The sequence below is a fragment of the Xiphophorus couchianus genome, chromosome 12 (assembly GCF_001444195.1).
Source record: "Xiphophorus couchianus chromosome 12, X_couchianus-1.0, whole genome shotgun sequence".
Lineage (NCBI taxonomy): Eukaryota > Metazoa > Chordata > Actinopteri > Cyprinodontiformes > Poeciliidae > Xiphophorus > Xiphophorus couchianus.
Window position 1 is genome coordinate 7,358,986 of NC_040239.1, and position 24,493 is coordinate 7,383,478.

The 24,493-nt window shown below is 38.7% G+C and overlaps 1 protein-coding gene across 2 annotated transcripts; it reads left to right on the plus strand.

Moving 5' to 3' along the window:
• Nucleotides 1-1,089: 1,089 nt before the first annotated feature.
• Nucleotides 1,090-23,758, plus strand: scarb2a (scavenger receptor class B, member 2a). 2 transcript variants are annotated; one of them, XM_028032718.1, is made up of 13 exons: nucleotides 1,090-1,526; nucleotides 4,681-4,838; nucleotides 5,862-6,009; nucleotides 6,246-6,440; nucleotides 7,923-8,014; nucleotides 8,762-8,881; nucleotides 10,134-10,312; nucleotides 11,974-12,092; nucleotides 13,076-13,149; nucleotides 13,263-13,314; nucleotides 13,397-13,549; nucleotides 16,782-16,829; nucleotides 20,462-23,758. In XM_028032718.1, the coding sequence occupies exons 1-13, from the start codon at nucleotides 1,404-1,406 to the stop codon at nucleotides 20,591-20,593; spliced, it is 1,593 nt and encodes a 530-aa protein (XP_027888519.1). In that variant the 5' UTR covers nucleotides 1,090-1,403; the 3' UTR covers nucleotides 20,594-23,758. The 2 variants fall into 2 exon arrangements, with proteins under 2 accessions (XP_027888519.1, XP_027888520.1); XM_028032719.1 differs by lacking the exon at nucleotides 16,782-16,829 and having other exon boundaries at nucleotides 1,404-1,526; nucleotides 20,462-20,593.
• The last annotated feature ends 735 nt before the right edge of the window (nucleotides 23,759-24,493 follow it).

The window sequence follows — 24,493 nt, forward strand, 5'->3', positions numbered from 1 at the left end:
TCAGGTTGGCTATGTGAGTCAGGAGTCCATGTGATAGCCCACGCTGCCTCTACTGAATTCATTCATAATCCCGGGAAGAATACCGGGATCAGCAGATCGTCACAGCACAAAATTCACAATTATTAACATTTGCATGAACTGGAATATGAGGTGAAATATGTTTTAGAGCGTCTGCTGTTGACTTGTTACATTAACATTCTTATGAACCGTATTTCTACAACTGATTCCCTTTTATTTAAACACACACACACACACACACACACACACCGCCCATGCAGACGCCCCAAACGAGTCATCTCGTTATAGAAATGCAGAAGTAGAAGCTACATGAGTTGGCTTCGCTGCCCAGAGGAAACCAAACGTCAGCGCGTTCGCCATATTGTAAGTGGCAAGTTGGGTTTTGATAAGAATTCAAGAGTAATTGTCTGAATAAAAGAAACCTGAAACTTACAATAAATTAATTGTGATATTGTTATTATTATTTATTTTTTACCTCTAAAAATATACCAACACAATCTATTTGTTATTCAATTTTAGCAACATTAATCAACATGAAACAAAGTATTTTTTTTTTCTTCTTGTGATTATTACATCAGTAAACTGAGGATGTTAAGTTTAGTTTTAGTTATTATATTTTTGTGTTGATGTTTCTCAATATTTTGTTTTGATTTTCTCTAAAATTATAATACTTTGCACCTGATTTATTTAGAAAAAAAATGCACACAAATTAGTTTTGTTTTTCTATTGTTTCTGATTATCATGTTAAGAAGTCATATAAGTATTTTTCAGACTTCTGTAAACTTATCCAAATTCTGACAAACGTTTTAACAAAACAATAATAGAAAATACGATGCAGTCAATCCAATTGTACCACTTTACCGAGCCTATGGTTGGTACATTTTTACATTTTGAGAGGGCCTATGCCCCTCTCAAAATGTCCGCCCCCTCACGTCCGGACCGGACCCTCGCGTAGCGTCTAGTATTCTACGTCCGTGCTGTCGTCTCATTGGCTTCCTATTGCGTAGAGGAAGGGGAGGAGGTGGGCTGCCGTTTTTCTACCTCTAGATGAGCAGAGAGCCGCTGTTTCATTTCACCTCTGTCTCCGAGCAGCTTGGTCCTCCTCTTCCTCTCCAGAGGTTTAAATTGTGTTAGTTTTTTTTTTTTTTTTTAGAAAAGAAGTGCCAACAATTTAAAAATCCTCAGCCTCACCGGGAGGACCGCACGCCACCGGTGAAGAGTGAAGTTTAAACCCGCAGCTGCTGCTCTGGAGACGGCGGACCCGACCCTTTCACGGTCCTACATCTCCTCAACCTGTGCTTCTTCAAATATATAAATTTACATACATATTTTTGGAAGTTTTCGTCGACTTCAGTGAAGTTCCCCCCCTCCCACACACCGGCATAATGACTCGGAGATCCTGTGCGATTTACGCCACCGGCATCGTCTGCGCTCACCTCCTGATCGTGGGGATCGCCCTGGTCGTCGCTCAGGTCTTCCAAACGATGATAAACAGCCGGCTAAAAAAGGTGAGCAGTCACCGTGAACATGTCGTTTTGGTTTTCCCCATGTGTGTCTCTCTTTAAATGTGCTTTAAATGTTGCGGTCTGCAGTGACAGATCATTGCTGCATTCAGTGTGTCACGGATGAACAAGCAGCCTCATCCAGGGTCTGATTATCCAATGGATTTGGCTGATTAGTGATGGTTTTGTTGGTGATTGTTTGTCTCCATCGTAGCGGGAATGGAAAAAAAATAATAATTTTGGAGTCAAAAAGCTCCACAGCTGTTAAACGAATGGTTTCTGTTTTTAAATTGTGGCTGGAATCCCCTACAACTCCCCATGCTGAAGGGGAATAATGGAGGATATTTAACATTTGATGCCAACATTTGATTCAGTCAAGCTTGTCTCTGCTTTTTATTGACTGGAACTTGATGTGTAAGTTGTATGATATTCCTCTGAGGGCATTTGTGAGCCTGTGAAACATTTCTGAGGATGAGTGGCACAAAAAGTGGGAATTCACTATATTTGATGCATAGGGGCGCCTCGCTTGAGGGGGCGCCAAAATGGGGGAAAATAATTTCTAGTATTTCTGTATTTAACAGCTGTTTATCCATTGAAATGCTTATAATGTACTAGGCTGCGTCCCTGGTGAGGATGAAGTCTTCATTCTAATTCAGTTCAGTGATTACAGGAGGCAGTAGTAGAAGTCTTGGTAAATAAGGGGGAGAAGGTGTGCAGCTTCGGGGGAAGGGAGATTGAGTGAGTAGGCAGCCAAATCTGGAGTACCAACTCTCTCGCTCTTTCTTTCTCTTTGCAGTGGGTATTTACCCAGACGCAGTCCAAATCTGCAATCTTTAAATCAAAGTCTTCACAGGGAAAAAAACAGTGTGAAATTAGAAAATGGCATCCTCTGCTTTTGTGTAGGACATGTTTTTCTACGTCTAAAAGTGCAGAACGTCTTGCTTTTTCCTTTTTGCTGCTGTATAAGTAAGAGCTGAATGATTCTGATGGATTTGTAGCCTGTTGGGTGGGGTTAGTGGCAGCTGCAGACCCTTTAAAATACCTCACACTCCTCTGTTCAGCATGCATCAAAAGTTAAAGTTCCTGCTGCTACTTCAGAAACTTGGATGCTGCGCCTCAGACACATCAGGGTTAAATTTAGGTCCAAATCAGGGCAGCAGCATCTCAGTGGGACCCAAATTAAGAGAAAAGTTTTATCAACAGGGGATCTAACTCTGATGCAGCTGATGGTTACAAGAAATGACAGCGTAGCTAATCCTCTTTCGGCAAATAAATCAGACTTGCCCCAGACATGTTGAACGAACTCCAAAAACCCATCTAATCTGAGGCCGAATGTGGTTTTACGTAAAAGTAAAGCAGCACAGGAGGGGCGGTGGCAGGAATTTGTCACCTTTCTCATCCCTGAGGGCATCATTTTTACCACAAAGACGTCACCTAATTCCTTGTTGTTTATCCTGCTTAAATGAATGTTCAGCTCAAGTGACAAAGCTAAAAAGAGGAGAAAAAAAAGAACCGCCCATTCATGCCACTCCTTTTCACTGAGGTGTTAAGAAGCCTTGAAGAGCAAGGTCATGCAGCTAAAGCCTTTTTCAACTTTCAACCTAATTAAACTGTTTCTCCTTCAGTCCACTGGAAACACAGCTACATGTTCTTGTTTGTGACAGAGGAAGGATTTTCCCTGATAAATCGCCATTCTTTTACCTTTGCCCGAAGCCCTTTGAAAGACCTTTATCCAAGGTTGACAAACACAAGGATTCATGCAGGCTGGAGTCACACGTTCAGGCTGCCTGCAGGGAAGCAGCCAGTCGACAGCCAGGCCTTTTCTAAAGCAGATGCTTTTTACTTTTGTAGAAAAAGGAACAAAATGTAGTAATTTGTTCTTTCTCAGCTGATGGTCACATCTTTTTCTTCTAACGTTATCTGGTTTCATTTCAGCTTTTTAATTAAGAAGCAGACTCATCAAGACTCCAGAGAGTCCGGCTCTTTAAATACCTCTAGTTCCCTTTAAAGTGCTGATTCTAAACTAAAAATCGCTTGTTCAAACATTTGAAAACGTCCTAAACCAAGACGTAGTTCAGTATTTTTCTGCTTTTTTTTAAATCTGAGTTTAGGTCGAGATGCACCGATCGATCATTGGAGATTTTATTTTTATTTTTTTGACACAATGGAAGAGATTGAATAGTAGCAAAGTAGCAAAAAATTAAGGAATTGTTAGATTATCAAACATAATAGCATTAAAAGAATGAAAACGTTGGGAGTATTTATTTTATTACAGCGTGTTGCCAATCAGAGCTGATCAATGGAAAATTGGCCAAACAGTCTCTGATTATTGGTGCATCTTTAATTCGAGGAGTTTTGTTAGAATAAAAATATATTTTTATGTTTCTGCTATCAAAACTTTTATGTTTTTATTTACATTTATTTTTTTGTTTGTTTCCATAAACAAGCCAGTGAAGAACTTTGCAACAAAGGCGGAAATCAAAAAAAAAAAATCTATTAGAGCACTTTAAATGGTGGAAGTTGTTGCCCAACAGGAAGCTTTACACACACCTTATGCTATATTTCTTCAACTGTATTCGGCTGTGAAAGACCACAGAAAACAATACGTGCGGCTTCTGTGAAGTGCGCCTCTCGGAGGGAACGAAGCGGAAGTGGAGCACTTCTCTCCTCACAGATGCTGATTTACTTTTCCAGTCAGCAGATACCTTGAGCGAACATGCTGCTAAACAGCTGAGTGCTCAAATTAAACATTACTGTATCGCCCGGTTCTTTCTCACTTTTTCCACCCGATTAAAACATAAACATGTTTGAAATCGCCTGGAGGCATGTACGCCTTAACTTTGTGGGGGCGTTTTATGACTTTCCGCACGTAGTTTTGAATGGCTGATGTTCCAAATACGGTCATGCCTATGCAAATCTGGATTTTGCCCAGGCTTGCTGAAGTTGGACTATTGTTCAGATTCACTGTCAGCTTTTGCTCGTCTTTCCTTTTTGGTTTTTGAGGTTCTTCGCCTGGCATTGAAGAGGGTGAAAAGCTTTGACAACGCCCTGCGACAACGATGAAACCAAACCCTTACAGCATCATTTCCAAAGCAGTATTTGTTTGGTATTGTGATGTTTCTTAGTTTGAATGTGTGCGTTTTTTTTTTTTTCTTGACAGGAAATTACTTTGACAGAGAAGAGTCAGATGTTTGAGTCATGGAAGAACCCACCCCCACCTGTTTACATGGAGTATTACTTCTTCAATGTTACCAATCCTGAGGAGTTTTTGGCAGGAGGGAAGGCGTCTGTCAAACAGATCGGCCCTTACACTTACAGGTACGTTTCACAGCCAGTGACAGAGATTTATACAAATCTTTTTGTTTTTTTTCTTTCTCTCTCACAAAGCATAATCCTCACCCAGAGGAAATGTCAGAAAAAGAAAGTGACACCAATTTTTCAAATAATCACTTCATTACAAACTTATTCAGACAGTACTTTGCAGGAGTGAAAATAATAAGAATGTAAAACTAATTTGCTTCATCTAGTTTGACTGAAATTGGGCTGTTTTGCTAAAAAGGTTAAAAATTTATCAAATCTGTTAGTGGCATTTCCTAATCTACTTGCATTTGTAATTTCAGTAGAACGTGATTGTAAAAAATTATCAATTCAGGGCTGCTAAACACGAATTGACTCCACATTTTATTTATTTGTTAAAAAAAGATGTTTTTTCTCCTCCTTAAATTGTTTTGTTAGTCTGTCACACAGAATCTCAATAAAAACATCAAAATGTGAAGAAGTATAAAGGATAAAAGTACTTTTACAATGGATTAATAAAGGGCTGCAACTAACAATATTATTCTGATGATTAATTAATTGGATAAAAAATTGTCACATTCTGCAGATTTTTTTATTTAACCACGTTACCTTTTTTAATACAACATTAGAAATGTCTGAAAACAAATAATCCAGTTCATTTTTTAAAATAAGAAAATAAACATTTCTGTCTAAAACGCAATCATATTGACAAAGGTGTTTTATATCTTAAATTAATAATGTATGAATATTTTGTACTGTTTAGGCTTAATATGATGTTTTTTCAGTAAATGGCCTTTTGTGTGTTTTTTATACTTAACGATTAATTGATTACTAAATTAGTTGATGATTATCTTAAGAACTGGTTCATCATAATGAATCAGATTAGTTGTTCCAGGCCTAGTTAATAACTTGTTTAATTCACGATTAAGAAGATATGAAGACGTTTCTCCCGGCTAGCACCGATCGCTGCTAAGCTGGACGTGACTCCGTGCCAAAGTGGTTGTATTGTCTACAATGATTAACGGGTGTCCCTGTCCACACTAGGGAATACCGGCCAAGGGAAAATGTAACTTTCTTGGAAAACAGCACAAAGGTTTATGCCCTGAACCCCAAATCCTTTGTCTTTGTTCCTGAGAAGTCGGCTGGTGACCCCGAGGTCGACATTATCAGGACAGTCAACATCCCATATGTGGTGAGACAAAGTGTCTGCTTTATTGTCCTTGACTGACATTTGTTTTCCGCCAACTCGCTTCATGTCACCATCATGTTTGTTTTATTGTGACATTATTTTATGTTTTAAACATATAAACTATAAATGTACATTAGGCCAAGTCAAGCAAATAATAGGTACAAAATATTGCAAACAGGAGGTGCTTCTCTTTCCATGTGTTAATGTGAAGTTTTTCTGTCATTCTCTGTCTTTTCAAGGCGGTGATGAACGAGATGAACTCCTACAGCTTCTATGTGCGGCCCATGGTGTCCATGTATGTAGGCTCCCTGGGCGTTGAAATTTTCATGACCCGCACCGTCCATGAGATTCTGTGGGGCTTCAAGGACCCTCTCCTTTCAAAGATCCACAGACTTAAGCGAGAAGTGGATGAATACTTTGGTCTGATGTGGAAGGTGAGATTTTTTCTTGCTTTGTTTTTGTAAATATATCCCTTGCCAGTTGCTCAGTTACCGAAAAGACAAAAAAGGGGGAAGTTGGTGGTAATGTCATTTGAAAAGGCGTCTCCTGATGCTGATGGGAGAGTTTGTACTTCCTATCAACAGAGCAGCGTCTGCAGTTTGTCCCAAGCGGTAACGTAATCATTTACAGTGACGTGCGGTCAGGGGAGGCAGGTGAGGCACTGCCTCACCTGCCATCATGGAAAGAAAGAAAATATATAATCATAAAGTAATTTAAATTGTTATATTCATCCGGTGGTTTGCACTAAAAAATATTTATTTTTCATGTAGCTTCACCAATTTCGATTTTTATTTGTTCAAAATCGCTGAATTTTCTTATTTTCCCATTCAAATGCTTGGAAGCGATGCCGGTGAGGCAGCAGCGAGCTCTGCCTCACCTTGGATTGCGCAACCCCTGGCTCTGCGCTGGCTGCTAAGCGGAGAGAGCATGTTGCTGTACGGCGTCAATAAAATGGTTTAAACAAATTTAATATGTGAACTTATTTCCAATAATTTAGCTTATGTATATAATGTACAGTGCTTTTTGTCACCAACTGTGTTTGTGTAACGTGTTTCGTGTAATGAGCGATTATAAACGGCAGAGAACAGGTTCGAGGTGAGGCAGGCAGTTCTCTTGCCTCATGGCAGGGGGCGCTCAAGATCCCAGACGTTCGTCTTGTTCACTCCTCAACTGCCGAGTAAGTGACAGCGAGCTAGGCTAAACGATTCGGGAAGCAAGTCAAGTGCAGCGATAGATTATAATAGAGATAGTGATTTTTTTCCTCTCGCTTATCCCGACTTTCGACATGAATGACTACATTACAACACTAAAAAAGTTTTCTCAAGTGGACTTTCAATCGAAGCAGGTAAGACAGTAATAACATTTATTTTGTTTTGTTTTTTAAGGAAATGTGTGTTTTGTGAGCTACAGTTTGTATGTGTAAGGATGCAGAAGTGAAACATAACCTGTAAACTGCTGTCAATCTATGCATCTATTTGCAAATCTGATTCTGATGACGTCAGTGCCTCACCAGCTATGAACCTCACTGCACGTCACTAATCAAGCACATGACTCTGAAGGGTAACGCAGATGGAGCTTCGCTAATTGATCGGGAAATGAACGGAAATGACCGTGTTCGGTTTTCTGTTGTGTTTCAGTTCGAACAGGAAAATTAACATTGTAGACACAATAAAATTATTAGAATTTATAGAAGTAAACATTAGGGCTGCTCTTGTAAAAGCATGTGTTGTTCCTGCACTAAAAGACCTGTCAGTGGAAATACAAAGGAGTATGTTTTTGTTTTCTTCCCCCTCCTTACAGAGTTGTTTGTCACGGGTCATAAGTGCCATTTCTGACAGATGCACGTCCACTGCTTCCTGCTCTGTCGTTCCACACCACAACATGTTTGAACACTGTTTCCTCCTGATTCTCCACAGAAAAACGGCACTCATGAAGGAGAGTTTGTGTTTCACACCGGAGAGCAGAACTACTTGGATTACGGAAAGATCGACACCTGGAATGGCCTGAGGTAAACTTTCATGTTGAGCCAGGATTTTTGGTCTGAATGATATGAAACTCCTCTGTCAGCACGTTCCTAAAACGTCCCGTCCTTCCTGATATCCATGTTTGCTTTGTTTCAAAACGCACAGAGGCGAAGACCTTTGCTCTTTGGTTTTTAGGCTAAAAAGGATTGCAAAATTTGAATGTTTGGAGACCCAAATGTGGGTGAAAGTGTAGTTTTAACTCAGTCAGTATGAACAAGCAAAATCCAGTTGACTCTATTTATCTGATTTTATCCATGTCTTGTAAGATTACGTTTGAATTTTTTTAATGTGGTTATAATTAGACAATCAGGAAAGAATGGGAATAAATTCTAAGAGATTTATGTTATTAATAGGCTTCTTTGCAGTTTGGAAGTATATTAATTTATTGTAGGTATTTCAGGATGAAGTTAATCATTAATTGTTTCTTCGTATCTTTAAGGTGTAGTTCAGAACATTTACCGTAAGTTTGGTTCTGTCGGAGTAGTTAATATTTTACGTTTAGTATGTCTTATACTCTAATATAGGGCGATTATTTGTGCGTTTTATTCTGGAAAATAAGATAGAAGAAGGTGCGCCACCAATGAGAAACCTGAGTGAAACGTGTACCTAGAACGGGTTCTATGAAACATTCCTAGTCAAAGTGGCTGTTTGGTATCAAAGTTAATCAGTATAGCAAGTAAAAAATATATTGGCAGTTTAAAGTTTCCTTGTTTCATTTCCCTCCCCTGCAGGAAAATGACATGGTGGTCCTCCAATCAGAGCAACATGATCAACGGCACGGACGGCGCCGTCTTCCACCCGCTCATCGACAGGAACGAGCTGCTGTACATCTTCGCCGCTGACCTCTGCCGGTATGCACGTTTGTTTGCTAATTTGTTTACAGTCAAAGCGCGGCGGCAGAGGGGAGACAGAAGGTTTCCGCTGAAGTTTATGGTGTGGAAGGAAATACCAGTGGAGTAATTTACTTACTGATAAGTACATGTGCTGTTACAACTAATGATAAGACTGGCAAAGTATAAACACCAGGAAAGAGATATCAGGTTTTATTATTCAGTAAGCAATCATTCTGTAGAGTGTAGATCTAATTTTAGCAGGGCTGGGCAATAAATTTATTTTAGCGCTTAGATAAATGGTTTTTTTTTAAGTTTATTTTTGGAAAATCTCATTTTGTTTCCCCACAGGGATGGCCCAGGGTGGCCATCTTGGTAAAAAGCCTGTTTTACAGCTATTATTTATTTAGACTGTAATTCAAATCAACTTTATGACGGAATATTAGGGACAGGATATCATTTGTTTTAAATTACAAGAATAAAGTCCTAATATTACCAGAATAAAGTAGTAATTTTATGAGAACTCGTACACAAAAATAATAAAAAAATAAAATGACTTAAAATATTGAGCAGCTTGTGAAGTTATACTTTGGTAAAAGTTTTATAAATAATACTTGATAGAAACGGTTAATTTTCTAGCACATCAGCACCAAGTTATCATCAGTAGTAGGACTTTGAAACGTTTATTCAAACAACTGAGTCTGTTTCAAATAAATGAACCGGTAAAATTACCAGATGTAATTTAACATCTGGTAAAATTTTGCCTTTTTCCCGCAAAGTTGACTATATTCTATATTCTTATCGTCGTACAACTCACAGAGGGCATGATTGAAATAAAAGCCACTGTTTGAAAATATTTTCTGTAAAAAATAAAAAAAAAGTAAAATAAAAATTCAGATGTGGTATGAAAAAATTGGAGAGTTTGTTTTTGAAGGGGATGTATTGTGCAAAATTCACATTTGGTAAGTTTTTTTGTACTTCCATTTGGGTTCCTACTGCTTCTAAAAACAACCTGATTACTTAAAACAACCTCCCAGCTGTTTTCTGGCAAAATTAATGTTTTTTGTGTCCGGAAAATTTGTATCGAAAACTTTCTGAATGTAACATCTCAAATCTGGCCCTCACCTAGCAACCCCAATGAATTCAAGCCCGTTACCTAGCAACCCCAGCAGAGCTCCGCCCGTAACCTAGCAACCAAAGCAAAGTTCCAGACCACTTGGGGATAAAGCAGCTCAGTTGTTCTTACAACGCCGCTGTCGCTGTCGTTCCTCAGGTCCATTCATCTGGCGTATGTGGAGGACGTGGAGGTGAAGGGAATCCAGGCGTACCGCTTCGCCCCCCCCAACGACGTCCTCATGAACCCCAAGGAAAACCCCACCAACGCCGGCTTCTGCGTGCCGGCGGGAGAGTGCCTGGGCACCGGGGTGCTGAAAGTCAGCGTTTGTCGAGAAGGTATGACCCGACCCCAACCGGTTACTTCACACTGTGACCCAGTTATCGTCACTACCCTTTAATCACAACCAACCCCATGACACAGTTTCCTACTCTGCTCCCTTCCAAAATGTCCATTCTTTCGGTCGGCGACCTTTTCCTCCGCCTGGTCGCCGACATTCCCGGTGTTTGAACTCATCAGATTTGACTCAACAATGGTTCAATGATTAACTCTGCTGACTGTGCAGGAAGGTTTTATGGCACTGATTAAGTGCAGTAGGATTGCTGTAATAAAGACAATCTCTGCTGTGATCCTTTAACCTTGTTGATCATGCCTGTAGCTTATTTTTACATTTTTATTCTTATATACAGGGCTTAAACGATTAATCACAATGAATCGATTATTGAAATAATCGTCCACTAATTTAGTAATGAATTAACTGGAGTATACAGACTCAAAAAAGACAATTTATTTTAGGAAATAACATAATCAGAGCAGATTTGAAGCCAGAACTGTACAAAAAAATTGACATTTTGCATTGTAGACGAAACTCAAAACTTCTCAAGTGTACGGTAATAAAGGTTCAGACAAAAGGGAGAAAATGTTGGTGACTGGTAACTTTATAGATGTGTCTTTTGCGGAGGCCTGGTAGTGAACCATTCATTTCATTTAGGTGTGTTGAAGCAGTAAAGTTGTAGGAAAATGACCTGTAAAATATTATAGTGGGTTTGTTCCTTTACAGTGAGCTGGGAGATCAGTTGGTAGAAGTGACGACAAAGCAGAGTGGGAGGAGTTTTTTTTTCCTTAAATGGGGGGGAAGCAGGATAAGATTTACCAAAATGTAAAAAAGTAAGGTAGGGTAGAAATTAAGGCACTATAAAACTTTTATTCTGGTGTAACATATGTTTTAAATTCCCATTTAAACCTTAGAAAGGTTGTTACTAACACAAACAGAGAAAACAGGTAATTGATAATATTGTTGGTATGTTTCATTCATATTTTCAGAAGCTGCAGAAAGTGCAGTTTTGTGGGCAAATCAAGCATTTTAGATTGCAAACAGCAGCATGAGCCTCACTGGGAACTTGAATCACATTCTGCTGATTCATTTTAATATTTTTCTCAACGCCCAGTAACAAATTTTTTATGAGTCTTTTGGTTGAAGCGTGTGTCTAAAACAAATGGCAACAACACTTAAACGCTTGTTTTCAATTTGTTTTATAGACTTTCTGTACTTAAACTGAAGAATCTTTTTGAACTACTTTGTATAGGTAATAAAACCTTCAAGTGAATTAAAATAAGGCTAACCACATTTCCATGAACAAATCAGCTTAATTTCTTTATGCAAAATCCTGAGAATTTGTTGGTTTCCTGCGTTTGTGTCTCGTGTTTCTCTCTCGTGCTAAATGTTAATGCATTACCTGCAGCTGTTGCTCGTTGCACGCAATGGCTCTTTCTTCCTAAGGTTGAATGGATTTTACTGTAAAGTAGGAAAATTTAAGTAGTCGGTATAAAAGCCTGTAATAAAATCCTCCTTATTTAAATGAGCTTTTATGAACACTCCATCTTCAGCTATCAGCGTTTGTTTATGACGTGAAAAATCTCACGTGCCTCTCGTTCTGACCTTTATTGTTTGTTTTGCAAACGTCGCCAACAAACGGCAACCTGTCTCATTTCTTTCCAGGTGCTCCCATCGTCGTTTCCTTCCCTCACTTCTACCAGGCCGACCCGGCGTACATCAACGCCGTCGGCGGGATGAACCCCAACAAGGAGGAACACGAGACGTACCTGGACTTACAGCCGGTACGGCAAACAGTTAAAACCTCCACTGATAATAATATCTGAATCAGGATCACTACTTTTATTATGATTTTGAGTAATCATCTTTTTATTTTGACTTGATCAACATGTAATGTAATGAAAGCACAACTACAAACATATGTAAAATTGTTTGCATTTACATACATTCATCTTGAATTTTTAGTTTTTTAAGATTGAAGTGATTTTTTTTTTCTTGTTTTTTTATTCAGCAATTAACTCTTAGGGTTTCCATAGTTCAGAGTGATGTCAGCATAGCCAAGGCGGCCATCTTGTTAGACAAGCATATTTTACAGCTTCTATTTATTTTTATTTTGAATACAAGTAAACTCTGCGATAAAATATAAGGGTCAGGCTACTATATCTTTTTTAATAACAAGACAAAGTCAGTTTACCAGAATAAAATTATAATATGAAGACAATGAAGTAGTAATTTTATTAAAACTCCAACAAATACAATTTTTATCCAAGCTTTTTTCCTCATTTAAACAACTTTACTTCTGGTAAAATTGCGTCTTTATTCTGCTAATGTCGTGACTATTTTCTTGTAATTAAACAGAAGTTCTCCTGGGCAAGGCCTAATACTCTGACGATTGAAACAAAAGCCACTTTTTAAAAATATTTTCTGTCATCTGTAATTTCACTTTTATAAAAGAAATCAAGAAGAGCATCAATTGGTATGAAAAAAAGATTTTATTTTTAAGCCCTCCGTTCATCATAGCCAGGAGTGTGCTGCAAACATAAACCAACAAGACTAACAAAGCAGTCCCATATCATGAAGCTGCCACCACCATCCTAGACAGTTTATGCCTCTGATCCGCTCAGACATTTTGCCATATTTCCAATCCTCAAATCATACCGTTTGAATTAATCATTAGCATAATGTTGATGTTTTTTGGTGGCAGTTTCCTTCCTTTCTGTAGAAATGATCAGAAAGTAAAGAGATGTGCTTGTCGGCTCTCTTGCAGACTACTGGTGTTCCCATCCGCGCCTGTAAGAGAGCTCAGCTCAACATCATCCTGAAAAGAGTCCCGGGCTTCCCGTAAGTCTCGCTGTTGAACTCTGACCTACTTTGCTGTTGCAACACTCTGTCAACATTCAGGCAGCATGTTGATCCAGATGTTCCTCCTAACCTTCGTCTCTCTGTGTTTTCAGTAAAACGAAGTTCATCAACGAGACAATTTTCCCCATCATGTTTGTCAACGAGGTGAGACTCTCAGAAACGAACCACAGACGTTCTGGTAACGTCGCCTGAACCACAAATCAACCTTCTCTCTCTCCAAATGTAGACGGCAACCATCGATGATGACTCTGCGTCTCAGATGAGGACGCTGCTCCTCATCCTCACTCTCGTCTCCAACTTCCCGCTGATCATCGTGGGGTTGGGGATCATCCTGCTGCTGGTGCTTGTTGTGTTATTCTGCAGGAACCGTCAGAAGAAGGTAAGAAACGGAAACTTTGTTCTGCATTTCACTGCTATTTAGCTTTCTGCTTACATTAACTCAGTGCAAAATTACCATGGCATATTAGGGCCACTGTAGATTAAAAAATGCTTGTTTTTTGTTTTTTTAAATCGGAGATGTTGAGATTGAGTTTAGAAATTTTCTAGCAAAACTTAGGAAATTTCTGAGTTTGAAAAGTTAAAAATTTTCAACTTTTGGAAGTTTTTTTTACTTTTATTTACATTTAATCTCCAAATTTCTTTGGAGATTTTGGACATTTGAAACTCAGACATTTAGAGTTTTGTCTCACAAAGTTTAAACTTTTCAAACTCAGAAATTGTTTTTTTTTTCTAGAAAAGTTTCAGTTTATTTTCAAAATTTTTTGAGTTTATTTTCAAATTGTTTTGAAAATAATTTTTTGGCAGAAGTCTGTTCCTTTTTATCTACAATGGCCCTAATACAGCCTCCACCTGATAAGTACATGTAACTTTGTATTTTTGCATATTTCTGCACCAACTGCGCTGAGCAGCTGCAAGTTCTGCACACGTTCACTAACTCACCGCATGATTTGGAGGCAGTAAAGCCAGCTTGAGCAGTTTTCAGCATTCTGGATCTAATGGAGGTCACTGCAAAAACACAAAATTTTACTAAGTATTTTTGGTTCAAATATGAACCTTGCCTTCATCAGACCAGGTGCAAATATCTTTTGCTTGTGTCAGATCTCAATGAACTGAGACCTGACAAAATAGATCATCAGTTCAAGTCTGATGATCTTTTCCGTCAGACTTGCACAGTAACATCAGATGGAAATCATTTCTTTTTGTCGCAGGATCAGTCCGGAATGTGCTCACACTCTTCCAGGAGTAAAACATCACACAATGCAAACCCACCAAATCTTTCCAAATGTTTTTGTCTAATTTCTAGTGCAAATACCTTAGTACACTTGAAATAAGACAGAATTGACTTACAAGTAACTTTTCAGCAAGATATCAGAGCTTGTTTAATAGAAATAAATCATTGATATTAATGAAAAAAGTACTAGTCCCTGTGACAGATTATTTAACTTGTTACATTTTTACCAGATTTAATGGCCTACTCGAGTCTTTAGCAATAGCGGTTTTGTTGACATTAGAGCATAAAATATTTTTAATAAATAAATGTAACTTCATGTTTTTTTAAATACTTTTTAAGTTGATAAAAGTATTCTTAATTATTTGTAAGGATTAACTCTCATGTCCTGTGTGAGATTTTGTTGCATTGTCTCATTTTCCAGTTCAGACATTTCCCCATATTATAAGTTAAAGTAATTAAGTATTTTAAGCAATTATTGACTTAAAACAAGCTACTCATAAGTTAGTTTTGGGTTTTTTTCAGGTGTACTAAGATATTTCTCTAGAAACCAAAATGCTTAGTAAAGTTTTGTGTTTTTGCAGTGCTTCTTGGTGCTTTTTTATTCTTAAAGTTTTCTAGCAGTGAATGCACTTTTTGACAAATTCAGGAAGAAAAACATCTCAGTTCCCTTTGAGTCTGTATAGCTGTAGGTTAACAACCCAGAGTAACCTCAGGATTGATGCCCCCCTGTTATCTCCAGCACTGACTGATACGTGGTTTTGAACTGTAGCCTCCACAGAGTCTGAGATCACTTTAATTCAGATAAGAAAAGAAGAATTTGGAAGTGCTGCTTTCGTCTCTTTTATGTGCTTCTTGGATGCTTTGGGTTTCCTGGCTGCTTTAGGTCATCTACTGAGCTTCCTGCTCTCAGAAAAATGGACCCAGTGTGATAAAAACAGAGGACTATTAAAATATCATCGGGCAGAATATGGATAAAAATATTATAAAGATCTTTTACACAGGGAACCCAGTACACTGTAAAAAAAATAGTATTGCTAATAAAAAAGTATTTTTGGTCTGGTTTCAAGTGCAAATATCTTAGTTTTGTCTTATTTCAGGTGTACTAACTTACAAGTAACTTTTTACAAGTTATACAAGCTTGTTTTAAGTAAAACAATCCTGAATATTAATTGAAAAAATACTTGCTCCACTGGCAGATTATTTCACTCATAATATAGGAAAAATGTCTTATAAGTGAAATAATCTGCCAGTAGAACAAGTACTTTTTCATCAATATTAAGGAATTAATATTGATATAATATCATGGAACGTGCTGAAAATGTGCTTCTAAGTCTTATTTCAAGTGTACCAAGATATTAACTAACTAAAGACCAAAAATACTTGGTAAGATTTTGTGTTTTTGCAGTGTACTGACCACTGGATTTCAACCATGCAGTGTCTTCATGAGGGTTGTTGTCTGCAGCGGCATCCACTGCTGTCCTGTTTTACCTGCAGTAACTTAGTTTATTGTTGTGTCATCACAAGGTTTAAAGCAAAGGGCTGAGAAATAAAAGGATGAATCACCACAAAAGAAAAACAACAAATCCTTCTTTTTTTCAGATTTATTTCATAATCTGGTGTTTAGTGACGTGATTGGCTGGGAGGTTGTGCAAGTTGGTAAAGTCACAAGTCGCCACATGTCTCATCTTGTAATAAAATGTTTTTGAAAGGAAAATGAAGAAAAACAGGATTTAAAAATATTTTTATTAATCTGCTCATATGTTAATAGAAGCCCTTCACACTAAAGTATTATAAGAAAAATATTGGAGAAAAAGGGAAAAAAGATTTTCTCTCTTTTATGTTATAATTTAATTATCAGAGATTTGCTGTCATCTCGCATTAAACTGTAAAATAACGTTTATTATAAAATGTGCGACTTAAAAAAGGCAAAAGCTAGTATTTACCTGGCTTGTTTGAGGAATATCTACCATGACACACAACGACCCTGATGAACACCAAGCCCGGCTTGAGCTGCAGTTTAAGATGAAGATAATTTATTTTCACAGAAGAAGTTTTGGTCATTTTCACCAAGTAAGACCTCATAAAATTGAAAGAACGTCGACTGATTCATCCGCCTTTCCTAGCTTAGCTTCAACGCTAGAAACAACCAGGTTAAAGTTAAAACAAAATATTTATCAGCTGAGTTTCTTTACCAGGATGGATTTGTTTTTTCTTATCTTGCTGCATGCGCTGCTATGCTAAGCAGCTCGGTTTATTCCCTAAATCCACGATTTTTGGGGTATTTTCTCTTAAGAAATGCTTAATTGCAATGTTTTATTAACCATGTTCTGATTTAAGTTTTCTGTTTAACCCCCGTTATTTTTGTCCTTTCTGTTTTTAGAATGAAGTTAAACGAATAGATTTTACCGAGGCTTTTCATTCTTTCACTGTAAGTCTTCAGTTTCCCTTTGTTTTTATTCTCATTTTTTAACATTTGTGTGGCTTTTCTGAAAGGGATGCACTGATAAGAATTATGTGGCTGTTTTTTGGTTTGATTGTTTTGGAAAAGCTCTGTCCTGCTGATGCCGATTTTACCCAAATCCTAAAATATAATATAAGATAGGGGGACTTTAAATAATTAAAAGAACTTAATTACTCAGAATATTTTCCCAGCTTTCCAAAGATGTGCATTTATTGATAAACTAATTATTTGTCATAAATACAGTAAATACATTAAAACAGCTTTAGCATCATATATTAGCGATTAGCATGGCTAGCATTACTAAAAGTATTGAGGTTTTCAAAGACCTGCCAACATTTCCAAACCCATCATATACCATGACTGGCTGAAGTTGAACACTTTAGCGCAAGGGTGGGCAATCCTGGTCCTCCAGGGCCGGTGTCCTGCAACTCTTGTACAACCCCTGGCAAAAAGTATGGACTCACCAGTCCTGGATGAGCACTCATGCAGACATTTCATGCTGTAAAACAAACCCAGATCAAAAACATGATACAATATTAAGGTCGTTCCAAAGTGCAACTTGTTGGCCTTCAGGAACACTCAAAGAAATGAAGAGAAACTATTGTGGGAGTCAGTGAATGATACTGTTATTGACCAAGCACAGGGAAATAAATATGGAATCACTCAAGTCTGAGGAAAAAAGTGTGGAATCACTCAAATTGGAGGTAGAAAAAAAAGGACACACCCAGTCTATTTCCGTTCCCTAAATGGACACCTGCCCCAGATTAGATGTGCCCGTTAGTGTGCAGTTCAAAACACCTGCAGTCATGACACCTTGGAGGGCTGCTGGACGAAGTGGAGTGGTGAGAACCATGGCTCCAACAAGAGAAATGTCCCTTGAAACAAAAGAGAGGATTGTGAAACTCCTTGAGGAAGGTAACCCTTCACGCATGGTTGCTAAAGATGTGGGCTGTTCACAGTCAGCTGTATCCAAGATATGGACCAAATACAAACAGCATGGAATGGTTGTTAAAGCCAAGCGTACTGGTAGACCAAGAAAGACATCAAAGCGTCAAGACAAACAACTTAAGGCCATTTGTCTTGAAAACCGAAAAAGTACAACTAAACAGATGAAGCATAAATGGGAGGAAGTTGGAGTCAATGTATGTGACCGAACCGTAAGAAATCGCCTAAAGGAGATGGGATTTCAATACAGGAAAGCTAAACGAAAACCAGCATTGACACCTAAACATAAAAGAACGAGACTCCAATGGGCTAAGGAGAGGCAATCATGGACTGTGGATGACTGGATGAAAGTTGTCTTCAGTGATGAGTCAAGAATCTGCATTGGACAAGGTGATGATGCTGGAACCTTTGTTTGGTGCCGTTCCAGTGAGATTTATGAAGAGGCCTGCCTGAAGAAAACAACCAAATTTCCACAGTCCTTGATGATATGGGGCTGCATGTCAGGCAAAGGCACTGGGGAGATGACTGTGGTTAATTCTTCTATCAATGCACAAGTTTACATTGACATTTTGGACAGTTTTCTCATCCCTTCAATTGAACAGATGTTTGGTGATGATGAAATAATTTTCCAAGATGACAATGCATCGTGCCATCGGGCAAAAACAGTGAAGGCATTCCTTGAAGAAAGACACATTCAGTCGATGTCATGGCCTGCAAATAGTCCAGATCTCAACCCAATTGAAAACCTGTGGTGGAGATTGAAAAAAATGGTCCACAAGAAGGGTCCAACCAGCAAAGCTGATCTGGCAACTGCTATCAAAGAGAGTTGGCACCAAATTGATGCAGAATACTGTTTGTCACTCATCAAGTCCATGCCTCACAGACTGAAAGCTGTTATAAAAGCCAAAGGTGGTGCAACTAAATACTAGTGATGTATTTTGAATGGTCTTTTGTTTATGCGTTTTTCATAATTCCATACTTTTTTCCTCAGAATTGAGTGATTCCATATTTATTTCCCTGTGTTTGGTCAATTAAAGTATCATTCACTGACTTCCACAATGTTTTCTCTTCATTTCTTTGAGTGTTCCTGAAGGCCAACAAGTTGCACTTTGGAACGACCTTAATATTGTATCATGTTTTTGATCTGGGTTTGTTTTACAGCATGAAATGTCTGAATGAGTGCTCATCCAAGACTGGTGAGTCCATACTTTTTGCCAGGGGTTGTATGTCTCCCTGGTACAACACACTTGAATCCAATAGCTGAATCACCTCCTAAATGCAGTCAAGATCTCCAGAGTCCTGCTAATGACCTCATTATTTGACTCAGGTGTGTTGAAGTAGAGACACATCTAAAAGTTGCCTCCCTCGAGGCCTGGAGTTGCCCACCCCTGCTAACGGATAAAATAAAGCAACTTTTCTGTTTCTCTGCTAAGCCTTCCTGTTGTCTGCTGAAAGTCTTGCTCTCTCTCGTTTTCTCACAGCCTGAATAAACCAGCGACATGTCTTAACATGTAAAAAATATGGCTTCCTTTTAAATGGCTGTCATCACTCGCACTGAAAACGGCTAACTCTCAATCTTTTCCCTCAGTGACCGCAAACACACCTGGTAGTGCTCAGGCATAGTGCCTTCACTGACTGGAAGGATATTGGATTTTTTTAGTTCACCAATCAGCTAAAGCTTAAAGGAGGCCTGTTACACTAAATTCACTTTTTGCACGTTTGTATACTTCCATTCGGGTCTCTACTGCTTCTAAAAACAGCCAAAGTGCTTTAAAAAAAAAGCACCTTTTCAAAAACTTTCTGAATGTAATGTCACAAATCAGCAGGCACTGCCTGTTACCTAGCAACCCCACCGAAGACCCGCCGTAACCTATCAACCCAAGCTGAGCTCCAGCACTTTTGGTCAGCTGCTTTTACCGCAGTATTTGCTGTACAATGGCTGGTGGAAAAAAACAAAGTGTTGTGTTGTTGACTTACCATCCTTGCTGCATTCTTGTTGGTTCAAATATGAACCTTGCCTTCATCAGACCAGCTGTAAATATCTTTTGCTTGTGTCAGATCTCAATGAACTGAGACCTGACAACATAGACACTTCTGCTTTTCAAAGATTTGCGGTTGTATAATTGTGCATCTGTTTGCAAATATTTCTGTTTGCGTGTGTGTAAATGTAGAGCGGGGGACGCGGCCAGCAGCTTATTTGGATTTAAAGTAACAAGTCGCCCTAAAACAGCTCGTTATGAAAGGAGCTCAAAATAGGCTAAACTGACCTGACTAAAATCTCATTATTTATTATGACTTTGTACAAATAATGTGATGAACATGTTTTGTATAGACCATAGATCTATTTCTAACCTGTTCAAGGAAGCATAATCGGTCATCTTTAACTGATTCCAGTTGTCAGCCATTCTTTCAGTGCATCCCTGATTGCAGATTTTCATTTCTAATTGTGTTTTATTTTCATTTATCAAAGCATTTGTTTGTTTCTCATCTTCATTGTAATTTTTCCTGTTTTATTTGATTTTTTTTTTAACTTTACCGTAAAACATTTCAGGTCAAAGCATTTGATTCCATTTTGATGTTGATGTTTAAAATAGGGCTGGACATTTAGGCAACAATATTTATTATTTTGCACTGACATTACTCTTCCTGCTCAGACGGCGAAAGACGACACCGCGTACACACAAGTCAGCGACAAGCCGGACGACTCGTCAGAAAAGCCAGCCAACCAGCCGATGAAGAACGGCTCCTACATCGCCATGTCGCCAGTGGAGGCCCAGAAGTGTTGATTGAGGATTCCTCTCCCCAAGCGTGGAGATCCAGAGGGCTGTGGGTTGTTTCATTAGCGTGGGTGGGGGAGGACACAGTGCGACACAAACCCTGGAGATCGTTTAGCCTACAAAGACATTGATCCTCTTCCTGAGCACTCTTCTGACCGTCTATCCTCCTGCCTGCAGGACTGCAACACAACGCAACCCCTCCCTTGCCGTGCGTAAACACCTCCGTCCTGGCAGACCCTGAACACAGAGGGACTTTTCAAACTGGGAATGGTTGGATTCCACCAGGAATACAATAAAATTGCTTTTTCCATAATTCTACTAAGGGAAAATTAAAAACTTAGCGTAGTCATCCCTGTTGCACACGGATGCATGATCCTCTGGGCAGACGCCGCTGGTGAAACTCAGTGTTTCGCTTTAACTCGAACAACAGCGGGTGTCATTGCAATCGTTTTCTGTCAGTGCTGTGAGAGGAGAAAACTTTGAGCCTTCAGATTAAAAATCCCTTACAAACCTGAAAAACCTCCTGGGATCAGACGAGTTAGCGGATTTGCAAGCAAACATAAACTTAATATATTTTGTAAGGAAAGCATAAAAAAACAACAACTGAGCCTTTTTTTCCAAGACGAGTTTGTGCATCTCCAGGTTATTCACATTGCACTTCCAGTATGAGTCAGTGAATCTGTGTGTGCACCTTTATTTTTAAATGGACTACTGGTTTTTCCTAATGCAGGCACAGTTTAATATAAAACCTGAAATACTCGTGACTTTTGACCCTTTTCTTTTCTCCCATGTTTTCTTTCCTTGAAACACTATTTAGAGTGAAAATCCCTGGTTTGAGGTGTCTTCGCTTTAAAATTCATAAAAATATTCACAAATTATAAAAAAAAAAAGGAATAAAACACCAACTTAACTTACAAGGGAGACTTGAACCTGTTTCTGCCTTATCGGGTTCAGCGTATTCAGATAAGCTGGAAACACTTCTACTGTACATATTTAAAGGGGAACTAACTGAGATACCTCTGACCAAATCCAGCTGGCAGTCGCAGGCTTGCCGAGAGACACTAATTTCACTCTGGTGTCGATGTTATTACTGCTACTTATTAGAGATGAAAAGCACAATTTGGATTGCGGGAATCTTCTTCTTTTCTTCTTCTTTTGTTTTTGTATTTGCAGCTGATTTGTCAGAGACACTGTCAGGTGCCGTGTGTGTTCAGACCACGGCGTGCCGCTCGCCGCTGTGCACTCACTCAGTTTGCCAAGGAGCTGCAGGCGTTCAGGCAAACTCAGCACACAGCACTTGAATCACTGTGTGTCTTACGTCTTCTCTGTGTGTCCGCCACATTTGTCAAGACTCCCTCCGGCGGTCTCTGGTAGGGAGTGGATTTAAGGCCATAAAACTGTCAACCTGAAAAAAAAAGTCCTGTACTTTGCCTGGAAATGTTTTATTTGTTGTTATTTGTCCTTATTGTTTCAATTCCAGTGGTCCATTTGTGTTCAGCACATTTCAAAGGTTTGTCTCTGTGTTATCTGCTTTCAGACACCTGTTGGGGTGTCTTCTTTTTGATATTTTTTTGTATTTGTTACTGCTGCTAAAATTGCCATGACCTATGGACTTGTATTTGTATTCACCACCTCGTGCTCTCATTGGGTTTCTGGAGGCTTTTTCTTCTGTTGCCAACTTGAGCACAAAGCCCAAAGCTTGCTGCCATCTATTAAACTTAGTGATTAGTTATCACTGTTTCCAAATCTATCATACTGAAATCACTCATGTATTTAAACAAAGAGGATCTGAGCATATCATATGTATCATCTTGGGAGCTAGTCTGTTTAAACGTCTTTAAAGGGGTTGAGCCACGCTTGCATCATCTATTATATTTCCAATTAAAAATTCAGATTAGTTCTGAATTATTTTTTTTTTCAGAAGGTGCACCAAAAATCCTCCCCAAAAAGACAGTTTCTTAAGTTTATTTGTGCTGAGCGAACAGTTTTATGAGTATATATTTAACCTCTGAGCCAAAAACCAATGTTTTCAAGTTAGATCCATTCGCTCCATACATGCAGCCAACTACCACTTTTTGCAAACTCACAGTTCATAGTCGTTCACCTTGCTTAATATCCCTGAAAAACCTTAATCCAGGGAGCCGAGTCATCCTGTTCAAACACGCCGACCCGATCCGCACTCCACTCCGCTGACCCATGAGTTTGGCTCGACCAAAGATAACCCCAATCGATCCACTCTGGGCGCTGTGTTTGCTCTCTGTGATAACTGCTGTGCCACTAAACCGCCACCGCCTAACTTTGACAAGGAGGGGAAAAAAAAAGAAAGAATTGTGCCACCACTTATGTGAAGTATTTGCAACAGTGTTGTCTGAACGCACGTGTGAGTGTGTGCCTTTTTACACTAAGGCGACGGATTTAAAAAGAAAAAATAATGGGTATTGCTTTCTTTTTCTAAAGAAAAACGAACTTGGTGCAGAACATAAGTAATCAGTGCTCTTTGAGAAGCAAAAATCTCAGTGTTATGTAGGACAAAGCAATACAGAGTTGTGTGAGGGAAAAAATAAAACAAATTGTGAATGTTTCTTTTTGTTTCTTTAAAGGGGCCAAGTAATATTTAAGTTTTTGAGTTTCTGTTAGTTGTATTACCTTTCTTCTGTCTGTAGCATTATTTAGCCCTTTCTTTTGTCCACCTATTTCACTGTCTATCATTTCAATTTTTTTTATTTGTACTGAAAATGTAAAAAACATAAGTGTAAAAGATGGACCAGTTAGTGACGCAGTGCTGTGTTTGAGTGGTTAACATTTCCGTCAAGCTGGAGTGGTCCACTGGAAGGCTGATTATCTTGACCAAGTGTAACATTTAGATGAATGAAGCCTCCTTTGCTGATTTAGTGCCATCCTTCTGTTACTCTGATTTACCTTTTGATTTGTAACAACCACCTCTCCCAGTTTTGATATTCTAACAGACATTTCCTTTGACTTGTACTAACTTGTTTTGCTGCTGATGATGACAATCCCCCACCTTTTTGTCATTTTAGGTGCAAAATGATTTCAAAGTAATATTCATTTTTAGTTTTGATAATTTACACTGCACAAATGTTTATACAGTGCTTTTGTAAACATTTCTAGTGTATTTGCAAAAAAATAAAAGTTGCAAGTAAGTGCAAAGTTTAATGGTTTCTGTTGTCTTTGGTATTCTTCCGGTAAAATGTCAACTTGGCCAATCAAAAGAAGCTCTGAACGATGACGTCGATTTTCTGCGCTGTTTTAGAATTTGTAGTCTGCTTGTAGTTTTAGCAATGGCGGCGGAGAAAGTGAAAATGCCTTTCTGACTTTTTCACTTGTTTGGCTGAGTGACAGAAACCAGGAGATGAAATGAAACGTTTGTTAAAGATTGATAACATAAACATTTTATTCTGACCGTGTTGGCTATGCTTATGCTCTACGCCTATGCCCTGCTCGGCACTTCTCTGTTCGCAGTTCAGGACGGTTGTACAGGCAATTTCCGGTAAGCTTTATGCCGTCGAACTGGCGCATGACATACGTCACGGACAAACGTTAGCAACTGGGTCAAATTAAAAGTTGGCTAACATAAAATAGCTCGTGAGGTAAAAGTGCAAAAAGCTCACTTTTCGGACATTTTTGTATATTTGTAAATATAAATACGTGTAAATACCCAGTTTCATGGTTTTAATATTGAGTTGAAGTACCTTTAGGCAAGGTTTGTAGCCTCAAGTTTTTTTTGCGGTATGTACTACTAGCATAAATGTTTTCCGTAAATCTCAAACTCATTTAGGCTGGATGGCAACCATTATTTGGTCTCTCTACAGATTTTAAATATAAATAGGGCAACAGAAAAAGGGGAAGTGCTGTTAGTTAGTTGTTGTTATGCCACCAACTGCCAAGAGC

Excerpts from the sequence above, each read along its gene's own strand:
- scarb2a (XM_028032718.1), top strand. The coding sequence starts at position 1,404 with ATGACTCGGAGATCCTGTGCGATTTACGCCACCGGCATCGTCTGCGCT. Across the intron at positions 13,150-13,262 it reads AAAAGAGTCCCGGGCTTCCC|TAAAACGAAGTTCATCAACG; the intron begins GTAAGTCTCGCT and ends CTGTGTTTTCAG. Across the intron at positions 13,550-16,781 it reads GCAGGAACCGTCAGAAGAAG|AATGAAGTTAAACGAATAGA; the intron begins GTAAGAAACGGA and ends TTCTGTTTTTAG.